The sequence below is a fragment of the Oncorhynchus gorbuscha genome, linkage group LG03, assembly GCF_021184085.1.
Source record: "Oncorhynchus gorbuscha isolate QuinsamMale2020 ecotype Even-year linkage group LG03, OgorEven_v1.0, whole genome shotgun sequence".
NCBI lineage: Eukaryota > Metazoa > Chordata > Actinopteri > Salmoniformes > Salmonidae > Oncorhynchus > Oncorhynchus gorbuscha.
The window spans coordinates 26220148-26241009 of NC_060175.1; the positions used below are offsets into that span (position 1 = coordinate 26220148).

General features: G+C 43.3%; 1 protein-coding gene across 1 annotated transcript in view; it reads right to left on the reverse strand.

Moving 5' to 3' along the window:
• Nucleotides 1-20489, reverse strand: part of LOC124019154 (calcium/calmodulin-dependent protein kinase type 1-like) — a 39048-nt gene extending 18559 nt beyond the window's left edge. Inside the window, exon 1 of the mRNA XM_046334546.1 lies at nt 20307-20489. Within this exon, the coding sequence (XP_046190502.1) occupies nt 20307-20371 (65 nt within the window). The 5' untranslated portion in view covers nt 20372-20489. The remainder of the gene's footprint in view (nt 1-20306) is intronic.
• Nucleotides 20490-20862: the final 373 nt, after the last annotated feature.

Sequence of the window (20862 nt, forward strand, 5' to 3'; positions counted from 1 at the left end):
TTAAGTGTAACTAATTGCACATCAAACTAGTTCATTTCATAAACTCTTGAATCTCAGAAAATTCCCCCTCCCTGGCCCTCCAGCCCCAAGTGCACCTGTCTAACTTCTGCATGCAACAGCCACTTGCTACTGACACTGGGCGTTTGAATACTGGTAGGCTACTTTATGTTGGATCTGTCATGTGTATATCTCTCACTGTTGGGGGCCAAGAAGGGGGCAATTCGACTGCGTGTTTGTAAAGGCAGATGTTGGCACAGCAGCAGAACAAACTGAAGTCAAGTAAAAACATGTTTGTTTTGACAGCATAGCTAACTAGCTAGCTGGCAGATTTACATCATTATTCGCTATGATCAGCTGACAGCCACTCTTTTCCCAATGTCAATAAATGTGTCATCTAGTTAGTAGGCCTAGGAGTCAGTGGCATGTGTGCTGAGTGATTGTGTTGTTGCAGAAAACCAATAGGCCTACAAATGTTTACATGTTGGCTACATAGACAGTTGGTATATAGTATGAATTTCAAGTTATGAATTCAACCTATTTTATTTTGAGCACCTGCCCTCCCAAAACTCTCTGCACATTGTATATATTCTAATCCTATGCATTCCATTGCATTCCCATATATTGTTTGTTCCCCTTGCATTCATTTTTAAAGTCGCTGTAAGACTCCCCAGAAATCCTGCCACAAATGGCCTTCAGTCTTGTGCTCAATGAGCCAGTGGTGCAGAAATGGTTGCATGGTTAGGCTGATTCCAAAAGGGGGGAATCTAATCTCACACACTCACTGCATTTCCCATTCAACAGAACTGTTTTTAAATCAAATAAAGTTGCACTTGTCATCGACTCGGAAAAGAACACAGCTTTATTTGGTCTGTTCGACCCTCTCTATATTCGGGCTGTAGCTATAAAGTCTGCCCTGGCCTGTTTTACAGTAAATATTGACTGATATTTATCACTAGTATAAAAGGCCCTGTCTTAGTCTGTCAGTAAAATCCCAATGACCTGTACCTGGCAACCCCTAAAAAGCACTGGGCTGAGGGCCTGGGGACGAGTGAGAGGGACAATCAGAGAAGAGTAATTGGCACCCTTACTACAGAGTGTTAAACATACAGTTGATGTCGGAAGTTTACATACACCTTACATTTAAACTCAGTTGTTCACAATTCCTGACATTTAAATCAGAGTAATGATTAAAGTGAATGAGTTATTTCAGCTTTAATTTCTTTCATCACATTCCCAGTGGGTCAGAAGTTTACAAACACTCAATTACTATTTGGTAGCATTGCCTTTAAATTGTGAAACATTTTGGGTAGCCTTCCACAAGCTTCCCACAATAAGTTGGGTAAATTTTGGCTCATGACAGAGCTGGTGTAACTGAGTGAGGTTTGTAGGCCTCCTTGCTCGCACACGCTTTTTCAGTTCAGCCCACAAATATTCTATAGAATTGAGGTCAGGGATTTGTGATGGCCACTCCAATACCTTGACTTTGTTGTCCTAAAGCCATTTTGCCACAACTTTGGAAGTATGCTTGAGGTCATTGTCCATTTGGAAGACCCATTTGCAACCCCGCTTTAACTTCCTGACTGATGTCTTGAGATGATGCCTCAATATATCCACATAATTTTCATCCTCATGATGCCATCTATTTTGTGAAGTGCACCAGTCCCTCCTGCAGCAAAGCACCCTCACAGCATGATGCTGCCACCCCCCGTGCTTCACGGTTGGGATGGTGTTCTTCGGCTTGCAAGCTTCCCCCTTTTTCCTCCAAACATAATGATGATCAGTATGGCCAAACAGTTCTATTTTTGTTTCATCAGACTAGAGGACATTTCTCCAAAAAGTATGATCGTTGTCCCTATGTGCTGATGCAAACCGTAGTCTGGCTTTTTTTTATGGCAGATTTGGAGTAGTGGCTTCTTCCTTGCTGAGTGGCCTTTCAGGTTATGTCGATATAGGACTCGTTTAATTGTGCATATGGATACTTTTTTTCCCTGAGGTCTTGGCTGATTTATTATGATCTTTCCATGATGTTAAGAAGAGAGGCACTGAGTTTGAAGGTAGGCCTTGAAACACATCCACAGGTACACCGCCAATTGACTCAAATGATGTCAATTAGCCGATCAGAAGCTTCTAAAGCCATGACATAATTTTCTGGAATTTTCCAAGCTGTTTAAAGGCACAGTCAACGTAGTGTATGTAAACTTCTGACCCACTGGAATTGTGTGTGATACAGTGAATTATAAGTGAAATAATCTGTCTGTAAACAATTGTTGGAAAAATGACTTGTGTCATGCACAAAGTAGATGGCCTATTGTAAACAAGAAATTTGTAGAGTGGTTGAAAAATGAGTTTTAATGACTCCAACCTAAGTGTATGTAAACGTTCGACTTCAACTGTAGTATAACTGTCTCACACATGCACACACCAGTTTCAACAGAGGACAGGATTAGAACCCGATGTGAATAATTACTTAGCTGGTGACTCCCTCCCCCTCTCCCTGTGTATGATATATATACATATACAGTGGGGCAAAAAAGTATTTAGTCAGCCACCAATTGTGCAAGTTCTCCCACTTAAAAAGATGAGAGGCCTGTAATTTTCATCATAGGTACACCTCAACTATGACAGACAAAATTAGAAAAAAAACAGAAAACCACATGCTAGGATTTTGTTATGAATTTATTTGAAAATTATGGTGGAATATAAGTATTTGGTCAATAACAAAAGTGTATCTCAATACTTTGTTATATACGTTTTGTTGGCAATGGTGTTTCCTGTGACATCGGGTGGTGTAGGTATCCTGGAGGGCAGGTAGTTTTCACCCGGTGATGCGTTGTGCAGACCTCACTACCCTCTAATGATCCTTACGGTTATGGGTGGAGCAGTTTCCGTACCAGGCGGTGATACAGCCCGACAGGATGCTCTCGATTGTGCATCTGTACATTTTTGTGAGTGTTTTTGTTGACAAGCCAAATTTCTTCAGCCTCCTGAGGTTGAAGAGGCGTTGCTGCGCCTTCTTAACCACACTGTCTGTGTGGGTGGACCATTTCAGTTTGTCCGTGATGTGTACGCCGAGGAAATAAAACATTCCCACCCTCGCCACTACTGTCCCATCAATGTAGATAGGGGGCTGCTCCCTCTGCTGTTTCCTGAAGTCCATGATCATCTCCTTTGTTTTGTTGACATTGAGTGTGAGGTTATTTTCCTGACACGACACTGAGGGCCCTCACCTCCTCCCTCGTCGTTGTTGGTAGTCAAGCCTACCACTGTGGTGTCGTCTGCAAACTTGATGATTGAATTGGATACGTGCATGGCCACGCAGTCGTGGGTGAACAGGGAGTACAGGAGAGGGCTCAGAACGCACCCTTGTGGGGCCCCAGTGTTGAGGATCAGCGGGGTGGAGATGTTGTTACCTACCCTCACCACCTGGGGGTGGCCCGTCAGGAAGTCCAGTACCCAGTTGCACAGGGCGGGGTCGAGACCCAGGGTCTCGAGCTTGATGACGAGTTTGGAGGGTACTATGGTGTTAAATGCTGAGCTGTAGTCGATGAACAGCATTCTCACATAGGTATTCCTCCTGTCCAGATGGGTTAGGGCAGTGTGCAGTGTGGTTGAGATTGCATCGTCTGTGGACCTATTTGGGCGGTAAGCAAATTGGAGTGGGTCTAGGGTGTCAGGTAGGGTGGAGGTGATATGGTCCTTGACTAGTCTCTCAAAGCACTTCATGATGACGGAAGTGAGTGCTACGGGCCGGTAGTCTTTTGCCTCAGTTACCTTAGCTTTCTTGGGAACAGGAACAATGGTGGCCCTCTTGAAGCATGTGGGAACAGCAGACTGGGATAAGGATTGATTGAATATGTCCGTAAACACACCAGCCAGCTGGTCTAAGCATGCTCTGAGGGCGCCTGGGGATGCCGTCCGGGCCTGCAGCCTTGCGAGGGTTAACACGTTTAAATGTTTTACTCACGCCGGCTGCAGTGAAGGAGAGTCCGCATGTTTTGGTAGCGGGCCATGTCAGTCTTCAAAGCGGGCAAAAAGGTTATTTAGTCTGCCTGGGAGCAAGACATCCTGGACCGTGACGGGGCTGGTTTTCTTTTTGTAATCTGTGATTGACTGTAGACCCTGCCACATACCTCTTGTGTCTGAGCCGTTGAATTGTGACTCTACTTTGTCTCTATACTGACGCTTTGCTTGTTTGATTGCCTTACGGAGGGAATAGCTGCACTGTTTGTATTCAGTCATGTTGCCAGACACCTTGCCCTGATTAAAAGCAGCGATTCACGCTTTCAGGTTCACGCGAATGCTGCCATCAATCCACGGTTTCTGGTTTGGGAATGTTTTAATCGTTGCTATGGGAACGACATCTTCAATGCACGTTCTAATGAACTGTCACACCGAATCAGCGTATTCGTCAATGTTGTTCGCCGCGATGCGGAACATATCCCAGTCCACGTGATGGAAGCAGTCTTGGAGCATGGAATCAGATTGGTCGGATCAGCGTTGAACAGACCTCAGCGCAGGAGCTTCTTGTTTTAGCTTCTGTCTGTAGGCAGGGAGCAACAAAATGGAGTCGTGGACAGCTTTTCCGAAAGGAGGGCAGGGGAGGGCCTTATATGCACCGCGGAAGTTAGAATATCAATGATCCAAGGTTTTACCAGCCCTGGTTGCGCAATCGATATGCTGATACAATTTAGGGAGTCTAGTTTTCAGATTAGCCTTGTTAAAATCCCCAGCTACAATGAATGTAGCCTCAGGATATGTGGTTTCCAGTTTGCAAAGAGTCAAATAAAGTTCGTTCAGAGCCATCGATGTGTCTGCTTGGGGGGGAAATATATACAGCTGTGATTATAATCGAAGAGAATTCCCATGGTAGATAATGCGGTCGACATTTGATTGTGAGGAATTCTAAATCAGGTGAACAGAAGGACTTGAGTTCCTGTATGTTGTTGTGACCACACCACGTCTCGTTAACCATAAGGCATACGCCCCCGCCTCTCTTCTTACCAGAAAGGTGTTTGTTTCTGTCGGCGCGATGCGTAGAGAAACCAGCTGGCCGCACCGATTCCGTTAGCGTCTCTCGAGTGAGCCATGTTTCCGTGAAGCAAAGAATGTTGGCCACGCAGTCAATGTCTGATGTCCCTCTGGAATGCTACCCTTGCTCGGATTTCATCAACCTTGTTGTCAAGAGACTGGACATTGGCGAGAAGTATGCTAGGGAGTGGTGCGCGATGTGCCCATTTCCGGAGCCTGACCAGAAGACCGCTTCGTTTCCCTCTTTTACGACGTCTTTGTTTTGGGTCGCAGGCTGGGATCCAATCCGTTGTCCTGGGTGAAAGGCAGAACACAGGATCCGTTCCGGGAAAGTCATATTCCTGGCCATACTGATGGTGAGTTGACGTTGCTCTTATATTCAGTAGTTCTTCCCGACTGTATGTAATGAAACCTAAGATGACCTGGGGTACCAATGCAAGACATAACACGTAAAAAAACAAAAAACTGCATAGTTTCCTAGGAACGCGAAGCGAGGTGGCCATCTCTCTCGGCACCGGAAGCTGAGTACTCTCCTATTGGACTCTCCTATTACCAAAATATTGTAGTGGCCAGTGCCAAAATGTGTAACTATACCAATTTGTATTTAGGATCCACATGAAAAACTAATGTAGGTGTGGTGATGTCTTCCCTACTCTATAAAAGCTTCATTAACTAATCAAATCCATAAAAGCTTCATTAACTAATCAAATCCAACAAGTGCTGCGAGCTAAATGCAAATTGATATACCAGTCAAAACTACATAGTGAACAGAAAAATAAAATGCAACATGCAACAATTTCAAAGATTGTACTGAGTTCAGTTCATATAAGAAAATCAGTCAAATTAAATGAATTTATTAGGCACTAATCTATAGATTTCACATGACTGGGAATTCAGACACGCATCTGTTGGTCACAGATACCTTTAAAAAAAAGGTAGGGTGTGGATCAGAAAACCAGTCAGTATCTGGTGTGACCACCACTTGCCTCATGCAGGGCGACACATCTCCTTCGCATAGAGTTGATCAGGCTGTTGATTATGGCCTGCGGAATGTTGTTCCAATATTCAATGGCTGTGCGAAGTTGCTAAATATTGTCGAGAACTGGAACGCACTACACGCTACCATACACATAATCCAGAGCATCCTGAATATGGTCAATGGGTGACATGTCTGGTGAGGATGCAGGCTATGGAAGAACTGGGACATTTTCAGCATGCAGGAATTGTGCACAGATCCTTGCAACATTGGGCCGCGCGTTATCATGCTGATGATGGTGGCGGATGAATGGCACGACAATGGGCCTCAGGATCTTATCACGGTATCTATGTGCATTCAAATTAAAATTGATAAATGCAATTGTGTTCGTGGTCCGTAATTCCTGCCCATACTATTACCGCAACGCCACAATGGGGCACTCTGTTCACAACATTGTAAAGAGTGCACTGTATTACTCCAGTGCTAGCCTCCCTACACTAGCTTCCTGTGAAGGCAAGGGCTGATTTCAAGGTTTTACTGCTAACCTACAAAGCATTACATGGGCTTGCTCCTACCTCTCTCTCTGATTTGGTCCTGCTGGACATACCTACACGTACGCTACGGTCACAAGACGCAGGCCTCCTAATTGTTGCTAGAATTTCTAAGCAAACAGCTGGAGGCAGGGCTTTCTCCTAAAGAGCTCCATTGTTATGGAATGGTCTGCCTACCCATGTGAGAGACACAAACTCGGTCTCAACCTTTAAGTCTTTACTGAAGACTCATCTCTTCAGTGGGTCATATGATTGAGTGTAGTCTGGCCCAGGAGTGTGAAGGTGAACGGAAAGACTCTGGAGCAACGAACTGCCCTTGATGTCTCTGCCTGGCCTCTTTCCACTGGGATTCTCTGCCTCTAACCCTATTACAGGGGCTGAGTCACTGGCTTACTATGGCTCTTTCATACCGTCCCGAGGAGGGGTGCGTCACTTGAGTGGGTTGAGTCACTGATGTGATCTTCCTGTCTGGGTTGGCGCCCCCCCTTGGGTTGTGCCGTGGCAGAGATCTTTGTGGGCTGTACTCGGTCTTGTCTCAGGATGGTAAGTTGGTGGTTGAAGATATCCCTCTAGTGGTGTGGGAGCTGTGCTTTGGCAAAGTGGGTGGGGTTATATCCTTCGTGTTTGGCCCTGTCCGGGGGTGTCATCGGATGGGGCCACAGTGTCTCCTGACCCCTCCTGTCTCAGCCTCCAGTATTTATGCTGCAGTAGTTTGTGTCGGGGGGCTAGGGTCAGTTTGTTATATCTGGAGTACTTCTCCTGTCCTATCCGGTGTCCTGTGTGAATTTCAGTATGCTCTCTCTAATTCTCTCTTTCTTTCTCTCTCTCGGAGGACCTGAGCCCTAGGACCATGCCTCAGGACTACCTGACATGATGACTCCTTGCGGTCCCCAGTCCACCTGGCCGTGCTGCTGCTCCGGTTTCAACTGTTCTGCCTGTGATTATTATTATTTGACCATGCTGGTCATTTATTAACATTTGAACATCTAGGCCATGTTCTGTTATAATCTCTACCCGGCACCCCACATAGCCTGGTTCCTCCCTAGGTTTCTTCCTAGGTTTTGGCCTTTCTAGGGAGTTTTTCCTAGCCACCGTGCTTCTACACCTGCATTGCTTGCTGTTTGGGGTTTTAGGCTGGGTTTCTGTACAGCACTTTGAGATATCAGCTGATGTACGAAGGGCTATATAAATACATTTCATTTGATTTAAAGAGTGTTCCATTTGTGATACAGCCAATAAGGTAATAATGTAGCTAGCTGCAGCCTTCCTAGCAAAAAGCTGGCTCCAACCCATCTCTCTCCTATCAGCCACTGCCTGTCACCAAGGGAGTACCCCAAGGCTTGATCCTAGGCCACACTCTCTTGTCAATTTACATAAACAACATAGCTCAAGCAGTAGGAAGCTCTCTCATCCATGTATATGCATTTATATCCCCCCCGCCCCGGATTTTGTGTTAAAGGCTCTCCAACAAGCTTTCTCTGCCCTTAACCTTGTTCTGAACACCTCCAAAACAAAGGTCATGTGGTGTGGTGAGAAGAATACCCATCTCCGCACCGTTGTGATTACTACCTCCGAGGGTTTAGAGCTTGAGCTAGTCACCTCATATATAAGTACTTGGGAGTATGGCTAGATGGTACACTGTCCTTCTCTCAGCACATATCAAAGCTGCAGTCTAAGGTTACATCTAGACTTGGTTTCCTCTATTGTAATCACTCCTCTTTCACCACAGCTCCCAAACTAACCCTGATTCAGATGACCATCCTACCCATGCTAGATTACAAAAATGTAATTTATAGATCGGCAGGTAAGAGTGCTCTTGAGCGGCTAGATGTTCTTTACCATTCGGCCATCAGATTTGCCACCAATGCTCCTTATAGGACTCATCAATGCACTCTATACTCCTTTGTAAACTGGTCATCTCTCTATACCTGTCGCAAGACCCACTGGTTGATGCTTATTTATAAAACCCTCTTAGGCCTCACTCGCCCCTATCTGAGATACCTACTGCAGCCCTCATCCTCCACATACAACACCTGTTCTGCCAGTCACATTCTGTTAAAGGTCCCCAAAGCACAAACATCCCGGGGTCTCTCCTCTTTTCAGTTCGCTGCAGCTAGCGACTGGAACGAGCTGCAACAAACACTCAAACTGGACAGTTTTATCTCCATTTCTTCAAAGACTCAATCGTGGCACTCTTACTGGCAGTTGTGGCTGCTTCGCATGATGTATTGTTGTCTCTACCTTCTTGCCCTTTGTGCTGTTGTCTGTGCCCAATAATGTTTGTACCATGGTCTGTGCTGCTGCCGTGTTGTGTCGCTACCATGCTGTGTTTTCATGTGTTGCTGCCATGCAATGTTGTCTTAGGTCTCTTTTTATGTACTGTCATGGTGTCTCTTTTGTGTGTTTTGTCCTATATTTTTAATCCCAGCCCCCGTCCCCGCAGGAGGCTTTTGCCTTCTGTTAGGTCGTAATTGTAAATAAGAATTTGTTCTTAACTGACTTGCCTAGCTAAATAAAGGTTAAATAAATAAATAAAATTAAAAAGGATGTTTGCTGAGGTTGGCAAATATGCTGAGGTTCTGAGCTGTCTATCAGGAGTAGAGCCTGGGAGGGTTAGAGCCTGGGAGGGAAAGGATTTAGAGGAAGGGGGATCCCTCCCTTGGCCACAGCCATCCATCAGTTTATCTATTCCACATGATTCAGGTGCTTCCCTCCAGAGCCCAGACCACCTCGCAACCCTGCCTCACCCATCCTCAATCCAACATCTCCTCTACATATCTCCCTGATGCTCTCCCAGTCATCTCTCTCTTTTCGTCTTCCATAGAGAACATTTTCCTACGCCAAAACATGATATACTTTCTTTTTGGCTGTGTGTGTGTGTGTGTGTGTGTGTGTGTGTGTGTGTGTGTGTGTGTGTGTGTGTGTGTGTGTGTGTGTGTGTGTGTGTGTGTGTGTGTGTGTGTGTGTGTGTGTGTGTGTGTGTGTTTTCATACATTTGTATTAGTGTTCATGTGCCCATGATCCCTGCCCTCCAAACAGTTTCAACCTAACTCCTCAAATCCATTTCTCCCACCTGGACTGTTTTGAACATTATAATGCAACAACACAAACATCACCACCCACTAGCACCAGACCATTCAGTGTCTAACAATGCTATTGTGTTTCCTACAGCTACTGTTCCAAGAACAGACATGCGGTATCACTGCTCCTGACATTTCTCATGTTAACTCACCAGCTAGCATAGCAATGGGTGTTTTCAGAGAGTGATGATTAGTTCATCATGCATATTAGAGCGATTTTGTCCCAACTCCCAAACATACATCAGTATCCCTTATGACTTACCGTGCTGCTGTGGAATGACATTATCTTCTACTGTCATTTCTTTATTACTTTAATGCAGGAGTAATTTTCATGGGGGGATGGAGCTGAACAGAGGAGTAGTCTGACAGCTTGCATCTCTCTCATCCTTCCACCTATCTTACCTCCTCCCACTCGCCTCCCCCCTCCCCCTTCTTCTCCTCTCCTCCCTTCATTTACAGCCTTCAGAAAGAAGATAAACACTCCAGATGACAACCAGTCCCATCCTTTAGACAGTCACAATTAGGAGAGCTTGAGTCAACAGGAGAGGGGATCTCACTGTGCCTTACTACACATGTATCTGCCTGCCAAAAAAATGTACTTCTGCATCCATAGTGACTGGCTGACTGAAGAAAATCCACATGGAAACATTCTCTTGCTGTTGTCAAGACAACCAGATGGTTATGATCTCAGAGCAGTGCAAACAGTTAAGACATGCATGGATCTTTGTTTTACTTTTAGCCAATCAGTTGTCAATGCCTAATGGAAACAAACAGAGAACAAAATTGTTTTAAAAAACACCATAAGCTGGCTAAGTAGCCTCGTGAGTCTGAAAAACAAATAAAAAACACTGGTCATTAGTGCTTCCGGGATCCTTGGAAAGTCCCTACCCCTCTGTGATGTACAGTGGCTTGTGAAAGTAGTCACCCAGTTGGCATATTCCCAATTTTGTTTCCTTAAAACCTGGAATTAAAATTATTTTTATTTTTTTTGGGGGGGGGGGGGGTGTATCATTTGATTTACACAACGACTTTGAAGATGCTAAATATTTTTTATTATGAAACAAAGAAGAAATAAGACAAAAAAAGAAAAGAACTTGAGCATGCATAACTATTCACCCCCCTTAAGTCAATACTTTATAGAGCCACCTTTTGCAGCAATTACAGCTGCATGTCTCTTGGGGTATGTATCTATAAGCTTGGTACATCTAGTCACTTGGATTTTGCCCATTCTTCAAGGCAAAACTGCTCCAGCTCCTTCAAGTTGTATGGGTTCTGCTGGAGTACAGCAATCTTTAAGTCAAGATTCTCAATTGGATTGAGGTCTGGGCTTTGACTAGGCCATTCCAAGACATTTAAATGTTTCCCCTTAAACCACTCGAGTGTTGCTTTAGCAGTATACATAGGGTCATTGTCCTGCTGGAAGGTGAACGTCCGTCCCAGTCTCAAATCTCTGGAAGACTGAAACAGATTTCCCTCAAGAATTTCCCTGTATTTAGCACCATCCATCATTCTTTCAATTCTGACCAGTTTCCCAGTCCCTGCAGATGAAAAATATCTCCACAGCATGATGCTGCCACCACCATGCTTCACTGTGGGGATGTTATTCTCTGGGTGATGAGAGGTGTTGGGTTTGCGCCAGATATCGTGTTTTCCTTGATTGCCAAAAGGCAAAGTTTTTGTCTCATCTGACCAGAGTACCTTCTTCCATATGTTTGGGGAGTCTCCGACATGCCTTTTGGCGAACACCAAACGTGTTTGCTTGTTTTATTTTTAAGCAATGGCTTTTTTCTGGTCACTCTTCCGTAAAGCCCAGCTCTGTGGAGTGTACGGCTTAAAGTTGTCCTATGGACACATACTCCAATCTCCGCTGTGGGGCTTTGTAGCTTTAGTCTCTTTGTTGCCTCTCTGGTTAATGCCCTCCTTGCATGGTCTGAGTTTTGGTGGGCGGCCCTCTCTTGGCAGGTTTGTTGCGGTGCCATATTCTTTCCATTTTTTTAATAATGGATTTAAAAATGGTGCTCTGTGGGATGTTCAAAGTTTTGGATATTTTTTTTAGAACCAAACCCTGATCGAACTTCTTCACAACTTTATCCCTGACCTGTTTGGAGAGCTCCTTGGTCTTCATGGTGCTGCTTGCTTGGTGGTGACCCTTGCTTAGTGGTGTTGCAGACTCTGGGGCCTTTCAAAACAGGTGTATATATACACAGAGATCATGTGACAGATCATGTTGCAATTAGATTGCACACAGGTGGACTTTATTTAACTAATTATATGACTTCTGAAGCTAATTGGTTACACCAGGTCTTATTTGGGGCTTTATAGCAAATGGGGTGAATACCAATGCACATACCACTTTTCCGTTGACATTTTTGAAAACATTTTTTGAAAACGTTTTATTTTTTATTTTTTAATTTCACTTCACCAATTTGGACTATTCTGTGTATGTCCATTACAAGCAATCCAAATAAAAATCCATTTAAATTAGGTTGTATTGCAACAAAATAGGAAAAACAGCAAGGAGGATGAATACTTTTTGAAAGCACTATATAAAGTGTAATATTGGGATGCAAACTCAAAATTGGATACTTTAAATTCTATATCTGACATGGTACAGGCGTCTTTTTTTGTTGTCGCCCATAACCATGTGTGAGGTGTATACTTTTGTTTCAAAGTAGATTTAAGACTAACAATAATCACTCTGTGTTACCTTGATTTAGCCCACTGCAGCAAAACGTTAAACACTGTAAATAAAATAAAATGTTGTCACATGCGCCGAATACAACAAGTGTAGACTTTACAGTGAAATGCTTACTTACAAGCCCTTAACCAACAGTGCAGTTCAAGAAGAGTTAAGGAAGTATTTAACAAGTAGACTCAAATAAAATGTTATTTATAAAACACAATAAGAATAACGAGGCTATTTACAGGGGGCACCGGTACCGAGTCAGTGTGTGGGGGTACAGGTTAGTTGAGGTCATTTGTACCTCAACTAACCTGTACCCCCGTATTAGATCCCGTGCTGATTTTGTACATTTGCCCACTGACAAAGAAATGATCAGTCTATAATTTTAATTGTAGGTTTATTTGAACAGTGAGAGACAGAATAGCAACAAAATAATCCAGAAAAACGCATGTCAGAAATTTTATAAATTGATTTGCATTTTAATGAAAGAAATAAGTATTTGACCCCTCTGCAAAACATGACTTAGTACTTGGTGGCAAAACCCTTGTTGACAATCACAGAGGTCAGACGTTTCTTGTAGGTGTCCACCAGGTTTGCACACATCTCAGGAGGGATTTTGTCCCACTCCTCTTTGCAGATCTTCTCCAAGTCATTAAGGTTTCGAGGCCGACGTTTGGCAACTTGAACCTTCAGCTCCCTCCACAGGTGTTCTATGGAATTAAGGTCTGGCGACAGGTTAGGCCACTCCAGGACCTTAATGTGCTTCTTCTTGAGCCACTCCTTTGTTGCCTTAGCCGTGTGTTTTCGGTCATTGTCATGCTGGAATACCCATCCACAACCCATTTCCAATGCCCTGGCAAACGGAAGGAGATTCTCACCCAAGATTTGACAGTACATGGCCCCGTCCATCGTCCCTTTGATGCAGTGAAGTTGTCCTGTCCCCTTAGCAGAAAAACATAATGTTTCCACCTCCATGTTTGACGGTGGGGCTCCATTTTGGTCTCAACTGACCACAACACTTTCACCCAGTTGTCCTCTGAATCATTCAGATGTTCATTGACAAACTTCAGACGGGCATGTATATGTGCTTTCTTGAGCAGGGGGACCTTGCGGGCGCTGCAGGATTTCAGTCCTTCACGGCGTAGTGTGTTACCAATTGTTTTCTTGGTGACTATGGTTCCAGCTGCCATGAGATTATTGACAAGATCCTCCCGTGTAGCTCTGGGCTGATTCCTCACTGTTCTCATGATCATTGCAGCTCCACGAGGTGAGATCTTGCATGGAGTCCCAAGCCGAGGGAGATTGCCAGTTCTTTTGTGTTTCTTCTGTTAACTGTTGTCACCTTCTCACCAAGCTGCTTGGCGATGGTCTTGTAGCCCATTCCAGCCTTATGTAGGTCTACAATCTTGTCCCTGACATGGTCTACAATCTTGTCCCTGACATGGTCTACAATCTTGTACCTGACATGGTCTACAAGTGTAGCTCTCCCTTGGAAAGCTCTTTGGTCTTGGCCATGGTGGAGAGTTTGGAATCTGATTGATTGCTTCTGTGGACAGGTGTCTTTTATACAGGTAACAAGCTGAGATTAGGAGCACTCCCTTTAAGAGTGTGCTCATAATCTCAGCTCGTTACCTGTATAAAAGACACCTGGGAGCCAGAAATCTGTTTGATTGAGAGGTGGTCAATTACTTATTTCCCTCATTAAAATGCAAATCAGTTTATAACATTTTTGACATTAGTTTTTCTGGACATCTGTTGTTATTCTCTCTCTCACATTTCAAATAAACCTACCATTAAAATTATAGACTGATAATTTCTTTGTCAGTGGGCAAACGTACAAAATCAGCAAGGGATCAAATACTTTTTTCCCTCACTGTAGGTGGGGGTGAAGTGACTATGCATAGATAATAAACGAGTAGCAGCAATTGTCCGGTGGCAATTTTATTAATTGTTCAGCAGTCTTATCGCTTGGGGGATGCCGCTGAGGAGCCTTTTGGTCCTAGACTTGGTGCTCCGGTACCGCTTGCCACGCGGTAGCAGAGAAAATAGTCTTTAACTTGGGTGACTTGAGTCTCTGACCATTTTATGGGCTTTCCTCAGACACCGCCTATTGTATAGGTCCTGGATGGCAGGAAGCTTGGCCCCAGTGATGTACTGGGCCATTTACACTACCCTCTGTATCACCTTACAGTCAGATGCCGAACAGTTGCCATACAAGGCGGTGATGCAACCAGTCAGGATGCTTTCGAAGGTACAGCTGTAGAACCTTTGAGGATCTGGGGACTCATGCCAAATCTTTTCAGTCTCCTGAGGGGGAAAAGGTTTTGACGTGCCCTCTTCGCTACTGTCTTGGTATGTTTGGACCATGATAGTTTGTTGGTGATGTGGACACCAAGGAACTTGAAACTCTTGACCCGCTCCACTACAGCCCGGTCGATGTTAATAGGGGCCTGTTCGACCTGCCTTTTCCTGTAGTCCACGATCAGCTCCTTTGTATTGCTCACATTGAGAGAGAGGTTGTTGTCCTGGCACCACATTGCCAGTTCTCTGACCTCCTCCCTATAGGCTGTCTCATCGTTGTCTGTGATCAGACCTACCACTGTTGTGTCATCAGCAAACTTAATTATGGTGTTGGAGTCATGTTTGGCCACACAGTCATGGGTGAACAGGGAGTACAGGAGGGGACTAAGCACGCACCCCTGAGGGGCCCCAGTGTTAAGGATCAGCGTGGCAGATGTGTTATTGCATACTCTTACCACCTGAGAGCGGCCCATCAGGAAGTCCAGGATCCAGTTGCAGAGGGAGGTGTTTAGTCTCAGAGTAATGTTGCTGCTACCATCTCTTATGACCAAAAATAACTTCTATTTTTGGTCATAAGAGATGGTAGCAGCAACATTATTTATACAACAAGTTAAAAAATAAGTTACACAAAACGCAATTTTTTTTTACAAAATAGCACATTTGGTTGGGAGAATGTAAAACATCGGCCATGTTCTTTGGCGCAATCTAGTTCAACGCCTAGCCTACAGAACAGTGTTTGGTTTGAAGAGAAACAGTAGTCTACCATGGAACATACTGACCCTATTCTTCCTAATGCTTAGTACTAGACCTGGCTATAAACACACATGGTCAATTGCAACCAGCACTGGCCAGCATATTAAAATGAGGTATACTCTCATTAAACCATCAATACAACATCATATCACCGGCACAGCTGATTTCAATTGCAACCATCGTCGGGCTCTGAATTGCTGCTCTCTAAAGCTCACTAAGTGTTCCTGGTCACTGTCAACATCTTTGAAGACATTCTGGTGGGTATTATCATCGGGGTAAATTAAACCTCCTTTTTTTAGCAGACAGTGTAGATTTAAAGTGTAACTGAACAGAAAAAACAACTTATCTGGTTAAAATGGGCCTATGTGGCATCGATATGAGTTAGAAACATTTATCCTAGTATAAAAATAATATAATGATAATAATATAGGGATAATGTTAGTCATAAAATCCGTTTAGTTCAAAGCTGAGATTAGCAAGATGACTAGAAAAAAATTGTTTGTCTCGGAATAAAGGGTAGGCCAGTTTTCCTTAGGTTGTTTTAAAAAAAAATCCTGCCCATATGCCCACAGTTGGCAGCACCCATGTAATCATCAATTCAGTGCGCAGCTGCACACTAAACACAATATTCTTGCCAAAGTAGGTAATCGACTCCTTAATTAATTGACACTCTCCTCGACCACTTTTCGGTTACCGGGCCATGGAGGAGAGACAAATGTACAGGGGACAATATTAAAACATTTCAATAGCACCAAATTTCACAAAATTTCAAACTTAAAAAGCTTGTATAAATGAATATGAAATGTATATTGTCCATTTACATAGTGTAATTTATTGACGGTCCCTAACTAGCCCCTCAGACAGGCAATCTAAAGTGAAACCAATTTTGCCACTGTCGCACACCTGCTTGCTGAAGCTAATTGCTGAACGAAGTTGGCTCGCTTGATTACGAATAGCCCTGAATGAGTTGTGAATAATGACGGTGAGAAAGTTACAGACGCACAAATATCATAGCCCCAAGACATGCCTCTCATCATTAACATGGCGGGACTATGTACAACAAGTCATTGTATTATTTAAATCTAAAGTGCTGGAGTACAGAACTAAAACAACAGCAAAATTGTCACTTTCCCACCGTTCCAGATACTTTTGGAGCTCACTGTAAATGATGACATCTGGATCCATAAAACAAATGATATTTGGAGGTCATTGTTCCATCAACCCCACAAGGATAGAATGTCAAGATTTAACCAGAAGACCCTAATACCACATTTTCCCTAAATCTATTAACTCCCTACCCTGCATTCCTAGATAAAGCTTTATTCAGTAATCTGTCTGGGAGCGTAAGCAGCTTTCCGTCAACACATACAGTGAGATTATATTCTGCTCTCTGCCATGTCTCACTGTGAACCATGACAACAGGGAGGGAAGATTGCTATGAGGTTTTCATAGGAAGAATGCGATGCTATCCTCCTGGCTCCTGTTTATATAAGACTTTTATAATATCTTCATATTCTGTCAGATGCCACACCACTGTATTGAGTGCTGTATCCAATGTTACTGAAAGAAATAGATAACAACTCTGGAAGGTTGAAATATGCGGACGAAGATCATTGCTCATGTTATTTTGTCACTGTTTAGCATTGATGCAGTGTGATGTTCTACTTCTCTCACATTGATGTGACATTGGGGTAAATATGGTGTGATACTGTAACTGTATATCACAGACTTTACTCTGACTCACTACTTCAGTTTACTCCTCTTGGCTACGGCAGTTCTAGTCTCACAGTACAGGACATCACAGCAAATTGCTGGAGTCCAGGCTACACCAGGTCTGATATTCTGTAAGGGACCACCTCATTATCCAACCAACAGTGGTTGCATCCCAAATGGCATCCTATTCCCTATACGGTGTACTACTTTTGACCAGAGGACAAAGCCACTATCATGTCACCCTGTTTGAGCTGCATGCAGTAGAGCCATTTATCTCCAGCTCCAACCATTCCTGTCCCAGGGAAACACCTGTTATTAATATGCGATTCCTGACAGAGGTGAGCATCCACACACAGCACCATATCTCTGTTAACACCAGTGCATGTATGTTAGGTCATTGCATGGTGCTTTAGTGGGGGGGAGCGGAAAGGTGGAGACTCAATCCCTGACCATCTGGAGTCAATGCTGTCCTCCTGTTGCTTAGTGTCACGCCGTCAGACTCGATCTAGTCTGTCCCCTCCAGATACAAACCATCAGTCAAAATGCCAAGGGCTGTGTTCAGCTTTCTGCTTGGAAATGGATTTTCTGGTCCATTGGGGTGCATAGGCTTGTGTGAACTGACCAAAAAATAATGTGATGATCGTAGGCTTCATGTGTGCTTCAAGGTTTGGACCATTAAAATGTCAACTGAGAAATATGTGCTAACTTTCGAACAAAACAATGCAGTTGAAAAATGAAATACGAGTGTTGCTCTGTAGTCTGATCAAACACATGGACAGAAAAGGAAATGGTCTGAATGAGGCTGCATCAGACAGTGGCCGTTTCCGAATACCCATACTGCGTCCTAAATAGTAGGCCGTTTGAGTGTGCGAAAAAATGACCTTTAATAGTATGCAACATTTTGAAAATGTTGTATACTTTAAATGCCTGGATGTCATACTCATTTGGGCTTTGACAACAGCTGATCAACTAGACATGTGATGCACTACCAAAATCAACAAATAGTGGTAATCATGTCACGTTCTAATTATGCAAAAATAGAATGTTTTATAGTATGTGATAAAAAAATTTTTTAAAGGCTACATAAAAAGGCTACATAATAGCAAAGCTTCTGTGGTGGTGTTCAAATGTAGGCCAAGTAGTTTTTGTTCTCCTTAAAATGATCACAAGTATTGCTTCGTTGGCTACAGCTTTAAAGGGACTCAGTGTCACCGGTGTAGACTGTCTCTGTGTTGTGTTTTGATCGGCTTACATGTGACCAAAGATTTAGGGTTTCTCTCTTCCACATAGGTACAGTAGACAGGGAAGAGGTGAGAGGGGCAGAGGATGTTTATGAGGGGGAATGCAGAAGGAGAAGGAATCGTGCAACATTAAAAAGGACACTTACAACAACAAAAGGAAAGTACACTAATATCAGGCATGGAAACTATTCAGATTTTGTGTATTTATACAACATGAAATTCAACACTTGTTACATTGGGATGTGGCTGCGTCCAGCGATCCTGAATTTGTGATGCACCCGACTGACTGTCCACATTTTTCTGTGCAATAGACTTTCGATTTGAACATTTAAAAAGTGTGTGTACTAGGCTATTTCATTTCATTTATATACAGTAGAAGTCAAAAGTTTGGACACACACTATTTTTTTACTATTTTCTACATTGTAGAAAAATAGTGAAGACATCAAAACTATGATTTAACAAATATGGAATCATGTGTTAACCAAAAAAGTGTTAAACATACATTAGATTTATTATTCTTCAAAGTTGCCTTGATGACAGTTTACCACACTCAAATTATCTATTTCTGTCTTCAGTCGCTTATAAATAGGATAGATGGGCTATGTGGTCTACAAGGGTATAGGTTGATTGTGATAGACTGCCTATAACCAGCCAATAACTCCATTCCTATTCTATTCCGAGTTTAGAGAAATTAATCATTTTCTAAATGGGCTATTATCAGGCTGGTTAATGCAATGCATGTCTGTTGAATTTGGAAAAATCTACTCGCACTCGACCCCAGTCAGGAGCTGCTACTGTGTTGCGGCCGTGTCATACTGCACACTTTTTACTAAACTGTACGTGCTAAATAGTATTGATGAGTACACAGCATGCAGTTTAAGTATGGAGTACACTAGTATGGGTTTTTGGACAAGGACAGTGAAAGTAATGCAGCAGTCAGACCTCTTGCCGTTAGCAGGAGAGACGAGTCAGGCATCCTTATAATGACTATTTCCAAGGGGGATCTGCCAAAGTAGCCTCATATTACCCCACTATGTGCATTGAATTCTACCCCAAGCAGAGGCATGCTAAGCTACACACCCACACACACGCAATTTGGGAGAGCAAACAAGGATACATTTTTAAGTACACATTCTAAATTTAACTACTCAAAGACATAATGGAGTTCTCATTACGAATGATATGATCTCTATGGTTCTGCTCCTCAGAACATCCAAGTAAAAGCATAATGTACCCATGGCAGCTTGTCAGGAACATCGTCTTGGAAATGACCGGACCAAGGTGCAGCGTGGTGAGCGTACATTTTCTCTTTATTTAATTAAAATATCACCAACAAAACAAGAAACAACAAAACGACCGTGAAGCTTACTAGGGCTATAGTGCCACTAACAAAGATAAAAGGAAAAAAGGCTGCTAAGATTCCCAATCAGAGACAATGATTGAACCATACCCGGCCAAAACATAGAAAGAAACAACATAGAATGCCCACCCCAAATCACACCCTGACCTAACCAAATAGAGAAATAAAACAGCTCTCTAAGGTCAGGGCGTGACACAGCTTGATGTCTTGCAACAGAAAAAGGCCAAAGATGTTACATTTTGGACCAATTATCATATCCAAATGTGTGTTATTTCCTCAGTGATATCCAGGTCACGGTCACCCTCGCAAAAAAATAAAATTCTATCCTCACGGGTGTTTCCTGGTTAAATAAAATGTCTTCTCATCCTGTTTTTCTTTGTCTTCTTTTATTTCCCCTCTTTGTTCCTCTCACACACGGCTGTTACTGTGCCATTTGGCCTGGCTGCTCTATGCTCTGCTCTTACTGAGACACTAGAAATAAATACAATAATGTCGAAGCGCACTAATCTCTCTGTTACGCTAAACGTGATATATTTCTTCTTGCACATCTCTCTCCCAGCAAAACATTGAGACTTACTGTATTTAGCTATTACTGTAACAGTAGTGTCAGAACACTTACATTCCGATGACCTTCTTTGAAGTCATAGTTTTCTTTGATGTCCGACGTCTTCTTTTTCCATCCATTCCCGTCCTCTAGATCTCCAAGGGGCATCCTAACCTGTTCTGTCAATCCAATCAGCCACGGGAGAACTGTGGAGGGATGAAGTTGTGGACTGTCAGGCAGAAAGTTTAGCATCCACATTTATTAGCAGGCAGACCCTGCTCACTGGAAAACACACACACACACACACACACACACACACACACACACACACACACACACACACACACACACACACACACACACACACACACACACACACACACACACACACACACACACACACACACACACACACACACACACACTTCATACTTTAAATCGAGAAGAGAAGAAGAGAAGAGCAGCCAAGCATGCTAATGATGACACAGACAATCTATCATCTAGTCATTCAATATCAAATTATGATAGGCTTTGAAAGATGTGGTATTTACATAGATGAGACATGTAGGGTCTTAAATGGGCATGAGCTGCATCCCAAATGGCTCCCTATTCCCTATATAGTGGACTAGTT